Source organism: Nestor notabilis, unplaced genomic scaffold (genome assembly GCF_000696875.1).
Source record: "Nestor notabilis isolate BGI_N333 unplaced genomic scaffold, ASM69687v1 scaffold7098, whole genome shotgun sequence".
NCBI lineage: Eukaryota > Metazoa > Chordata > Aves > Psittaciformes > Psittacidae > Nestor > Nestor notabilis.
In genome coordinates this window covers 4,719-17,609 of record NW_009939529.1, presented here as the reverse complement: position 1 = coordinate 17,609, position 12,891 = coordinate 4,719, and the positions used below count along the sequence as shown (strand labels likewise).

General features: G+C 37.5%; 1 protein-coding gene across 1 annotated transcript in view; it reads right to left on the bottom strand.

Moving 5' to 3' along the window:
* Window positions 1-701: 701 nt before the first annotated feature.
* ZPLD1 (zona pellucida-like domain containing 1) overlaps window positions 702-12,891 on the bottom strand; it is a 13,668-nt gene continuing 1,478 nt past the window's right edge. Inside the window, exons 3-9 of the mRNA XM_010019918.1 lie at window positions 12,212-12,284; window positions 8,967-9,064; window positions 8,238-8,318; window positions 7,214-7,385; window positions 5,762-5,870; window positions 2,618-2,647; window positions 702-877 (exon numbers count right to left, since the gene is read on the bottom strand). Of these exons, the coding sequence (XP_010018220.1) occupies window positions 702-877; window positions 2,618-2,647; window positions 5,762-5,870; window positions 7,214-7,385; window positions 8,238-8,318; window positions 8,967-9,064; window positions 12,212-12,284 (739 nt within the window). The remainder of the gene's footprint in view (window positions 878-2,617; window positions 2,648-5,761; window positions 5,871-7,213; window positions 7,386-8,237; window positions 8,319-8,966; window positions 9,065-12,211; window positions 12,285-12,891) is intronic.

Here is a 12,891-nt window from a genome sequence, read left to right as displayed (position 1 = left end):
GTCCTCACTGATTCTCTCTCAATGATTTTGCTGTGAAAGCAGCATTGTTTCCTGGGACCAACTGCAATTTGCCTTAAACTATGTGACTTAAAGATACTCAACCAAATTACGCACTTCACATGATATCATCACAATTCAGTGGAAGATACATCTAAGAAAACATTTCCAAATGAACAGTAAGCAAAAATTACTTATTCTAAGTCTCTCTCGAGATATTTTTACCCAAGATAGATAGAATAAAACGAAGACCTCCTGAGACACAAACGTATTTTCAAATCTGCGAAAAATACCATGACAACATAGAAGTGATCCTTTTAGTAGGTGTGTATGAATTTATGAATGTTTCTGAATGTGTCAGGTTTAGTGTGAGCATGGCAGGTTTGGAAAGGTTCTCACCTTGAGTATTTTCAGCTTTGAGACCTCACTGGGAAGCTGGAGACACAAACTCTGTTGTCAGCACACCCATGGGCATGATGTTATACAGTCTGATCACAAACACAATTGAGATTCTCATAGTTTTCTAGCATTGTTACCAATATCATTGCTGCTTACCTACACAACATCATCTAGCAAAATAAAGACTAGCTGGAATAGAAGCTGGATACAGCTGGAGCATTGCCTTAATATTATTTTTTAATGGAATCATATTTCATGGACAAGAAAGGCAGCCCCAAAGGAAAAGTGCAAGTAAATCATCAGTTTCAGTTGAAAATTGGGTTTTGGACGCCAGTCAAGACTGAACTGCTGGGCCACTTTCTGTGCAGAAGAGTGAGAGAACATACAAAAAAGAAAATGCTTGTGATTCCTAGGATGACAATGCCTGAAATCAGTGCAGTGGTGATTGAGTTCAGCTGGAAAGGAGGTCCATCTGGATGATCTGCAAGGAGAAGAAAAAGGCACCGGTAAGATCTGCTTACAATCTCTCAGCAGTACCAAGCACTTCTGTCTCTCCTTTACAACACCCTATATACAGAATAATTACAATGGAGGGACTCAAACTGTACTTCAGAATGAGCACCTGTCTACTCGGATAAAGCTTATCTACACATACATTGAAAACAGTTATTAGTTCTTTCAATATCCATGATACTGAGGGATAAAGAGAGTAAGGATACTTATAAAACATAATCCCTCATACGCTAGTGACTGACCTTGATCTGTGCTATTTAAGGCAAGACTATTGGTGTCCAAGAACTATCAAGGCAGAGGTATAAGGATTTGTGGCCTAATCAAGTTAATAAAAGGGTTTCTTCCCTGATTATCAGTATTCACATCTCAATTCAAAGTGTATATAAACCCTTAGCAAGCATATCTAGCACCATATATCTGAGATACTTCAAGTTTATCTGTATACTTTCACAAAAGGCTTCTAAACACATTTATCAATTCTCTGAAGAGCTAACATATTTGCTATTTAGCTTAGCTCAACAGGCTATGAACCAATCCCTGCTACTGGAACACACACATTCAGTCTGTATCATCTTTTCCAGCAGGAGGGGAAAAACATACCAACATTTGAGTGGTAGATGCTACCCAAAGCACCAATGTGCATTTGCCTAAGAGCTGTGTCTGCCATTACCGGTGATGGAGAGTGAAATGAAACAAAAACACAGCTTCTCAACGGGAAACCAGACTGCTTCTCCCAGAAACAGCCACCTCCCCTCAACATCATCAAGGATGATGGCAAGGCAAGGTAGCAGCCATTAACACAGCAAGCTGTGTGCAGCAAATGAAGAATTTGGGGTTTATTACTTTAATGATATCCGTGGGTAGGAACACACCATGCTCATTATAGGGAGAACTTTGTTTCTATGCCAGGAAAGAGAGGTAGCCGGTCAAAGTTGAGAAAAGAAGGGAATGAATAGTATTGGAGTTCAAAGGACAGGATAGGTTGCTAGTGCCACTCAGTCCTATTATGAACAAGTGAAACGTGGAATGGCCCAATGGACCACCTGGTTACCTTGACTCTCTTTTCCTAGTCATCAGCTACTCCTTTATTACCAGCAGAGAGCAGTAATAGGCTGAAACAAGTCCTCCAAGTGCCCAAAGCAAAAGCAGCCTAAAACCTTAAAGACCTGATCTCTCCTACAGCCTATTTCCTTCATTGCCCTAGCAGACCACAAGTTGCAATCAACCTTCTCCATATGCTCTTTGTGTAGTTAAATGCTAGGAAAACAGGAGCGGAAGCAGAGCTTTTCTGACTTTGAGCTCTGAACTGAGCTGGACTGCACCATAATAACCAGTTTCCTGCTCTACTCCTGCAAGACATGAGCAAATTTTACTGTTTAAGTCTGACTTTCCATCTGGCAGTTCAATGTTCCCTCACCCTCATATGTCATAGCTGCAGATTTTCATTTCAATTCCATCATAAGAATTACAAATTTCTATGCTGGTGGGGCTGGGTACACAAATTAACCTGAGCATTGAAGATTCACCAATTGATCTTTTTACAGCATGTCAGTATTGACTCTTTTAACTGATCAAAAAAACCAAAAAAAAAGGCAAAAAGAAAAACATTCCAGCTGAGTGCATAGAGCTCAATCAAAATGGTTCATCTCCTCAGTTCGGTTTCACTCGTAAACCCTCTTTCATGTTTCTTGAAGTCTGGTTAACTTACCAAATTGTGAATTGTTGGTTGGCATCTCATCTATAGAAAACAAAAACAAAATATATTTTACAAATACCTCTGCCTAGGGTTCACCTCCTTGCAACACAAAAGCCAATAGTCCTAGCTTTATTTTCAAAACACATCAGCTATACTTGCAACACTAACTAGTAGCTTTTAGCACCTCTGGTAGAATAAGGACACCACCATGAAATTGCTTCGTTTGTAATGTGAGCACACCCATGTGAAGTTACTTAATAGTCAGTGGATGGAAAAAAACCCCAAAATGACAACCACCAAAAACAAAACCAAAAACAAAAAACAAAAAACAAAAAAACAAAAAACAAAAAACAAAACCAAAAAAAAACAAACAAAAAAAAACCCCACACAAAACCCCATAAAAAACAACCAAAAAACGCCACAAAAAAAACACCAAAAAAACACACACACAAAAAGAAAACTCACAAAAAAAAACAAAAAAAAGGAAAAAAAAAAAAACCCAGAAAACAAAAACCCCACCTTAATGCAGCAACCTCTTAATTGAAAAGGTGACCAGTTTTATTTTGCCCCTCAGTAGAAATACAGCCATAAGCAAAATATTACACTCGCTGTTAAAATCAGATTACATGATGATGATTACAGAAATGCCCTTTCCCCATTCTCCTTTTTCTCTTGACAGTTACACAGCAACATCATATTGAGGGAAACATCTATATCTTGTCTTCAGTGTTTACTTACTTACCATTGTCCATCTCAGAATTACATTTCTTGTCACTTTTTGCTTTTTTGTGCAACTTGTAAGCAAACTCACATATACATTTGTTTTGAGCAGCTGCCTTAAAAGTTTAAGCGAGACATCCATCAAAAGCTACACAATTTCACCTTCACAAGTAGCTACCCACTTCGTTTTTATACACAGACCCCGAAACATTTTTTGCTGTGTACGTCTCCTGTAAGGACTTATTTTAGATTTAAAAACAAAAATACAGTTTCTCTGAAAAGAACAAAATATTAGAAATAAGAGTTCAGAAATACACAGGAGGACTGTGTATATACACAATACATCTGCATATATGTGTATATACACAATACATCTGCAGCAGCACTATTCAGTTCCTATCCAAGTAATTGTGTGAACAACTCTGCTACCAGAACAACTGGTGACTAGTAATGGCAAGACCTGGCTAACTCGAGGTGCCTCTGCAAACACTGGTGTGCATGGGACCAGCCCCAGACAGATGCAGCACCGACCTATGAGGGAAGTGAAGAGTCCATGCAACTGCAGACTTAACACTGGCACACACGTACCATGGTGAGTCAGGTACAGCAACTTTGATGGGCTCTGTACAGATGTATCTGTACTAAAGTTGGACCAGAGCTGGCCTCGAAAATAGCGTAAGCATCTCCCTGTAGCACTGCACCAGAGTGAGCCAGCACTCTACATCCAAAATCAGATCATTCTGTTCAAGTTCTCTCATGACCTTTCCCCTTTTCTTTTCTTGACTATAGTATTCATGAACCTCACATTTTTAATGTGCTTGTTTTCACAATGGGAAGGGACAACAGGAGGAAATACTTATTCCCTCTTTCTTCTCCAGAAGGAAAAGTGAAGTGCAAGTCAGATTAAGGGACTTGCACAATACCACTCAGGAAATTTGTGATAGAGTTCAGAACTGAATCCTGTTTTTTAAAGAATACTTCCCATCAAACCATCCTCCTGACAGCAGGAGTGGGATGCTCCGAAAGAGTAATTATGGAGATGCAGAAATATGTTTAACTTAAAAAGCTTTAGCCACATACCTCAAGTAGATGACACCTAAAAAAAAAAATTATTTTCCTTTTCCAGCCTTATGCATGTTTTCATTTAAAACACCTCAACAGTTGTCATGAAATTATAAAATCATTTACCCTTTCTTTGGGGTCATTAAAGAGCCGCAGACAGATTTTTGCTTGAAGTTACACAGTATTTAAAGGTAATTGATAAACACCCTTTTTTTTCATTTGTAAAAATAGAGTTCACAGCCTTTGAATCATAAGCTATATTACCTATTGCTCATATAACAAGCTTTATCTAGTTTCCATTCCTTGCCCAAGGCAACATTTTCCTAGCATACATGTTTGAGCAAATCTGTCATTCATTTCCCGTAAGTACTCATGCATGCAACTTTGGAGTTAGTTCTTTTCACTTTCTTTCAACTAATCAGATGGCAGCAACGCAATTGGGACTATGTATAACGCAGAAAAAAAACCCCACTTATTTTCATTGCAGAAATGTTGCTTATAACAAAGGGTATTTGTTTTAAAAATGGTCTTTTGCAAAGATAGTTCTGTATTCTGAAAGGTCAGTTGTTCTCTTTGTATATGTTTCTCAAGTGTTTAAATTATTTCTATCTAATTATTTCACATGGAATTCAGTCCTGCTTTCAGCTTCCTGAATCTAAGACAGATGAAATCAGTTGCTTGACTGCAAGTACTTATAAATATCTGTAAACAGAATTTCTTCAACTTTTTCAAATATTTAATTATTTTGTCAACAGCAGTCTCGAATGCTTTTCAGAGACTGCAGGTTGCATTTAAAGCTATGTTTTCTGAAGCAAACAGTGCTTTGGCGACAAAAATGGAAGTCATGGGATTTAAAAGAGTATATTTTGGCTCACTCCATTTAGAATTTACAATGTGTTTGCTCTATTTCTTCCTTATAGCTGAAGGCAAAACATAGCATGTATTAATTTTATGCAACACTCAGAGGTGAAGCTGGAAAAAATGGTGAATACAAAGTGACAGTGAATACTCATTAGCTGTCCAAATTAAATTGCAACACTAAACACAGTACCTTAAATTCCATTATCGTCAGTGAAATCTGACAAAAAAAGAGCCATCAACTCACTGAGTTTGGGCTTTTATAATGGCCTTATGTGCATAACAGTGTCCCACAGTGATTTTACTGTGGTAAAGGAAGCATGTGAGAGACGAACAGAAATATTAGCTCAAATTTTCTACCAAAGACTCCAACAGTAAGGAAAAAAAAATAATGCAGCAATCTCATGGACAATCCACCCTTTCCCTAAGTCACTGAAAATTTGTATTAAACTGCAAAATATTTCTCCAGGTTTCTGGAATTTCTGCAGTCTATAGGAAAATTTTGTTCATTCCTACCACTCCTCGTAATGATGGGGCCAGCAGTGATTACAGCATTGCCAGAGGTGCTCTGAGGGCTCCAAGTTGTCCTCCCACCAGCGTCTCTTCTTTCTCTGTTACTGCAAATCTGAGCGGTTAATCAAAACAATCAGTTTCAGAGTGGTATGGAATAACTGCCCTTCTGTGCTTCCTGCTTTAATGTAAATTTTTTTATAAGCAATACTACAACTATGATTTTATTTCTTAGCATGCATTAAATTACTTTGCAATACAAAACAGCTATGATATTCCCTGGAAGTGTATCTTATAAATGCCTCGCTTCCTGTTGAATTTTGCCTTACTTCATTTACAGAGCTACATTGCTGTTGTACACAAGATTGATCTTATAGTATATTAAATTTTCAGGAGTTAATTTCTCAAAGCTTTGTTTACAGACAGTTTCTCCAACAAACATGTTTTGCTTGACTAGGGATAGACAATATGCTAAAATCCTTATCCCAGCAAGTTTCTTGAGTTAAAGTTTGCAGATTTTCCATAGAGTTCTAAGTAGCAATGACTCATATTAAAATAATCCCCAACATTCTGCCATCTGGAACCCACTTTTACCATCTCTAACTTATCTAGGGTATTGAAGTATGCTTCAACCAAGAGCATTTCTTTAATTTCAACTTCTTGTGAAAGAACTCAGCACATCAATTCAATAGAAACAATTATTTTAAAGTGCAACATAAACGTATGAAACATTGTACAAAATGTCAGAAGTATACTGAACCGATAGTATTTTAAAATTCTAAATGAGAAGTCATTCAGTAGGAAACGATACGGCATTCTGAAGACGTCATAGTATATTCCTAGTTTATATGTTTATTTAGATGTTTCAGTTTCCAAAATATATTTATTGTTCCTGATGCTCCTAAAGTGAAATAATATTTAATTGACACAACTTCATGAACTTCAACAAAACAGCAGTTTCCAATACTATAGGGAATGTAATTTTTTCCCCCCTCTATCAGAAACTTTAATTTTTCCTTGACAGTGTAATGGCACTTTACTACAGGTTTAAGTTTTCCGTAAGTTCCATTCTAAGATATTTCTATTCATCCACTGTAATTGTGAATATTTTGTTTCTTAGATGCTACACTAAGAATATCAGCTCTGAAGCTATCTCAGAGGTTTTAGCTTTTACAAATGAATTAAGGACCAAAAGGCAAACAGGTCATTTCTCATGTGTTCAACAACCTGCAATTTGCACATCTAGTATTATTCTATGTCTGGATGACAATATTCACTGCCCTATTCGTCAGTTGTTTTACATGTCTTCAGAGACAAAAAAAACCCATTCTTCAGACTCTACAAGTCACCTTCATTCTATGCCATCCGAACTTCCATAGAATTTGTATGCAGAATAACTCCAGTGTGCCTAGTTTATATTCAGATAATTAACAGCAGCTTCCGTCCACTGAAACTTACTGGCACAAGAAAGGGACAGTCATCTGTTCTGCACAGCTTTGTCACGCAGTGAAGGAAGACCGTAGACATCTTCTGGTTCTTGTGCTTCACAAAGCGAAACACCTCAAAGGAAAACCGGCCCATTTGGCTCTTGCCATTTTCAATTATAGTTGTCTGTGGGTCCTTGTCACAGCTAGTTTTTGTAGAGAAGATTAAAACTAGGATGAGCAGCTGCATTAGCATTTTGAAGCTCTTAACGGAGAATAAGGTAACTTAAGCAACAAGTTCAGCTTGTTGCTGAACTTCAGCTTCAGCTCCTCGGAAAAGAACACAACACCCTAATGTGAAACATGGGAAGCCACGATCTGCCTGTTAGGCTGCACAGTTCTGTGCTGAAAAGCATTTCTACGAAAACAGTATGTTTTGTTTTGCAACACCACAGCTATAACCAAGGTACTATTTAATTCAAGGGCCCAGAGAAACTTGAGACCTGAAACAAAACATAATCAGGTATGCTAACCAGTGTAGACAGGCAACTCCAAACGAAGACAGTATCTCTCTAGCAATTGTCACTGCTAAGATTTAATCTGAGATACACCAAGATGTTTGTCAAAGTTCCAATTCAAATAAATGTTATTGCTAGGAGCAGAGGCAGGAGCACCTATTTATCTTTAATCATTTGCTTAACTGCTTTCCTGAACTGGAGTCTGTGATGTTTTACATCACTGTTATTCGCCACAATGGTACTTTTAGTAAAATAAAGGACAGTTTAGCTATTCAATTTGTGTGTTTATGGTATCTCTAGTAGAACCATTTTGAATATATGCTTTTCTACCTTCATAATTCTTACGACTTTGCACTTGCTTCTATGTTTATGTTCATAAACCAGGTAAGTCCTGACATGTTACCTGTAAGCCTAGCCCTTGGTCCTCCCTGCTAATATTGCTTAGACTTTCCAGGCAGTTTAGAACACTGTTATTGGAGAGATTTATAACTGTATTTTAAAGGAAAAACCCAGAAAATAGTGGGTGTGCACAGGACCTACCTGAAAAAAAGATCATATCGAACATCATCGCTAGGATTACCAGATGGTGTGGTGTAACAGTAGTCCATTAAAACATTCCACCTGCACAGGAAGCAAAGTGATAGATGAGGTGAACTGGCAGCATAAGAGTAGGGGTGGAGACCGAATGAGATAAGATTAAAAGACAGTAAGGCAAGCATACAAACTGATAATGCAGGCTGTAACACTGAAGCTGAGCCACTGTGCTTAACAGGTCACATACAAGTGATCCTGCATTCCAAATATATAACCTGTTTCTTCCCACTGCTTAAAAAACTAAACAGCACAGTATAGCAGCAGAATTGTATAAATCAAGTCATTTGGTTTCATGCAAGTCATCTGTCATACCAACACAGGTTGTATACTTCCTCTCAGAAGTCATGGCTGCATAGGACTAGAAATCAAAACCATCCCACTTTTAAAAGCCCTAGAGTTTCTCACTTGATCGAGGCCATTTCTTAAATAAGAGCAATATAGGATTTAAAGTATAATTCAGGAGAACTTTCATCATGAGGACAGCAGCAAGATAGTCATTCAATTCATCAGCAAGGACCTGATACCCCAGAGCTGAGGGCAGTGATTACCAAACACCAACCAGTATTTTGACATACAATAGGCTATGAGGAAAGACAGTTGCTTCTAAATCAGAAAAATTTGCAACGCCAAGAGCAACATCGCAAGCAAGACAAGAAATAACATCCTTCATGGTACCTGCCATCAAGGTTGGTTGCTCTTACAGCTGCATATATTTTGGTTTTCAAAGGTAAACCTGTACTTGGAATAAGGAGCTGCTGGCTGTAGGTTGAATCCTGAAAAACAAACATTGCCTCAGTGTACCAGAAATCCCACTGTAACAACCCACCTGCAGCTACCAACTGAACTACCATCTAATTTTTCTGACTTTTCTATGTGGGACAGACATTTACTTGGTCCTCCATAAGGGAAGAAGTAAAAAGCAGTGCCAAAGCATTTGGCTACAAGTTTGTAAAGATGAACAACACTTAACTGGCCTTATCCTATGCAACTATTTTAGGCAATCTGCTTATGATTTTATGAAGTGGTTGAATTAGTGATTAAAGAAAATATATCAATCATTAACATTTCATTAAGCCTCCCAGCACCTACAGGCAAACATAGCAGCTACTGTAGTTTTCTAAAGGAGGAGCTTGACTAGGTTGTCACAGTGCCCCAGGAGGTAGCAATGCCATCAGGTTTTATATATCTTAAACTGTAGTCTGGGAAAACAGACACATTCTATCGTGCGAAGTGTAGTTTTGGTGGAGTTGGCTTGCTGAAAACTACAAGTAAACATTTTCATTTAAATTCCAGTATTTTAAAAAACTATTTCAAGAAAGCTGTATATAACATAAAAGTTGCGAATTCCTCATATACTGCTACAGAGATATAGCTGTTTTACTGATTTCTTGTTCAAAGGCTGAACCATTAATGTCAGCACAGCAACAAAGCTACAAAGCATATCTGAGTGACAGATGTTAATTCAGCATATCAAAATGCACTTATTGGTAACATCACCTACGTCAAATTGGTTGCTAACCCAGAAAGCACAGGGACTCAGCACGTTGAGCCGTGTCAGAAGTCAAAACACTCAATACACACAAAAAGTTTAATTATAAGCAGAATTTTGACCAGGTTCAGTGTGGCAGGCAAGACCAAGACCAGCAGCTGACAGCAACAAGAAGGATTAAGCACAAAAATCACCTATGCTTTCCAAAGAGAACAATGCCAAAATTCACAGCACGCCCAGTATGAAATCTCTGCAGCATCAGGACCCTCGGGAAGTATAAATGCACACAGAGACCAGCTCTATGTCATACACAAGCAAGTCCTTGACAAACCATTCAAGTAAGTTCAGGTAAGTTTCCCTTCTTTAAAATTAATTTTACATTTCTCTAATAGGTATCTCTGTCACATTTTGCAACTGATTAAAAAGTGCAGAGCAAGTTCTTCACTCTTGCATTCCATGGTTGTTCTTTTTTTCTTAAAGAGTAGGTTTTATTCAGTTAGACGGATATTTACAGAAAAGCCTGAAAGCACACAACCACTTAGGCTCTGTGAAAGCCCAATAAACATTTTGCTATTAAACTCTGAATCCATCATGTCTCCTTTTGTCTTTCCTAACAATAACATGCTAACACCATAAAATAAATGTAAACATCACCTTGTGAGGGAAGATGGAAGCAAGGTGAGAGTTGAAGAATCAATGTTAGGAAGTAACACTACAGCTGAAGTTTGAAAGTATGGCTCCTCTCTGTCAAAAGCCAAATCTGTACACAACCCCTCAACAATACCAAGGGTGGACAAGAGCCTTGAGGTCCCTCCCAAATCCAGGACTCCCTAATAGGGACCAAGTGAGGCCACAGAATCAGAGCTCACAAGACCATGACTGTCCCAACAAGCATTCCCAACCAGACAGGCTGTAAGCAGTGTGCGAGCTGTCTGTGTATACACTGAGCTCCAGGATGTGAAACAGAAGGGGATATCCATCACTTGGATCTGTCAGCCTTAGCAGTATTATTCATGCTAGTGCTACTCACTAGACTAAGTAACACGACTGAAACCAGAAGGATAAGATAGCACTGCTCATGGTCAACTTATAAACTCACTGGGTTAGGGAGGATGAAAGCCCTACTTGGCATCTGGTATTTGAGGAAAAAATGTGCTCAGTATGAGCATCAATCACACTTATAGCTCACTGTTTGCAGAATTGGGCTCTGAAAGGCAGCAAATATGTGGCGGTCAATGCTTACGCTGTAAAATTTAGCTACTCTTACCCTGCTCTATCTTTTTGGTCACAGGTTTATTTCAAAATGAGAGAATTATAATCTTCACTTTAACAGATTATATGTTATTTGTAGCTCTACTCTGTTAAACATTTTTTTTTTTAAGCATGCTGTTGGAAAATCTCCTCTTACAATATTTATAGCTCATTATGTTCAAAGCATAAAACATTGACTTTTAAATCTGTTGCATGACTTATAACTCAGCATCATGGTGGCATGAATAATAACGCTAAAAAAATCAGATTCATAATTTACTAAAATGATGCTTGATAGATTGAAAAATTGATATTTACATCAGGTATTTAAAATGGATGAATAAAAATTTTAATCAACATAAAAATATAATTTTGGGGATGTTAAGTAAAGGTCCAAGCATTTTTCATGTTTTACTGTCACCATTCATATTTAGTAAAAGTTTTTACATAGTAAAAGTTTTTACAACAATGCATATCTAAGTTAAATTATCTAAAATATATGGGAGTAGTGTTAGTTATAAACTGTTAAAATTATTAACCCTTAAAATCTTGAAAGTCCATGCAATGAAGTCACAAGCGCAGTGGGCTATAGATTTTGAACAAATTCCACATCCCTCAGTTCAATTACAGGTGATCAAAACACTTTGATGAGGCATGAACATAAAAATACCTCAGCAAGAGTGCTACAGTTTATTGTGAAGGGAACAGGTCTGGAATATTTTTATGGAATTCTACAGAGTACTCTCTGCATTAGTACAATGTACATATACACAGACAGACATATATAGTAATATGTACGCACACATAAACATAAAAAATGAAAACAGAAGTACGCACTTGGAGTACAGTCGTTATTATTATAACTGATTAGTCATGTGCAACTACAACCTGAAAGCCAGAGCTCTAAATTGAGGAACTGAATAAGTACAAGACAAAAAGACTCTGACTATCCTCACAGACCAGTCATATAAATATAGGACAACAGGTACATGCAAACAAAAAGGACAAGGGAACTCAGAGATGAAAGATGCCTGGATGAAAGGAGTGGTTCATGGGAGTGGCGAGAAGGCAATAGCAAATAATGATGAGGAGTCTATACTTTGCTCTGCTAATCTAGCTTGTACCCACATAGTGCAGAGATGATTTTTGTTCAGGTCATACTACTGTGGTTTATACTCACATTGTAAAGCAACAAATTCAAAGTACTGATAAATGTACCATTGTTCTCTCTTACAGAAATAGCAGCTGATGACCTACAACAGAAGCAGAAACCAAAAACCAGCATGAAGATATCTTTGTGTGTGTTTACATACTTCGTTGGTTTTTATCATTAAAAATGTCAATGAGTCATATCACAAGAAGTTAATTTATGCATTTTTGTTATAAACTTCAGAAATAGGAATTTATAGCTGGAGCACTGACAGAACCTTAACTATGAAGAAAGTAATGGATACTGTTGAAAACAAAAATTAGAAAAATAATTAGCAGAAAGGCAAAGTGACAAAAGGATCATGATGTATAAGGTTTAGCTACGGAAACATTTTATTTTGAACTCTATATTCATATGCTTACAAACTATTTCAACAAGTTCTATTTTTTTGCTGCCTCCATTTTGTCATCAGACAACCTGAGTTTTAAAGGAAGCTTTTCATTATTTAAGGCTTCAGGAAGGCAGCTCTTCATAAACTATGTTATCTCATACAATGATATTATAGCATTTTCTTTTCCTTTGTATCACCGCTTCTTTCAATGCTTTTTCCTCCCTCTTTACTCTTTGTCGTGGTTCAAGCCCAGCCGTCAACTTGGAACCACGCAGCCGCTCGCTCACTCCCCCCACCTCTTCCTTCCTCCCCCCCCTCC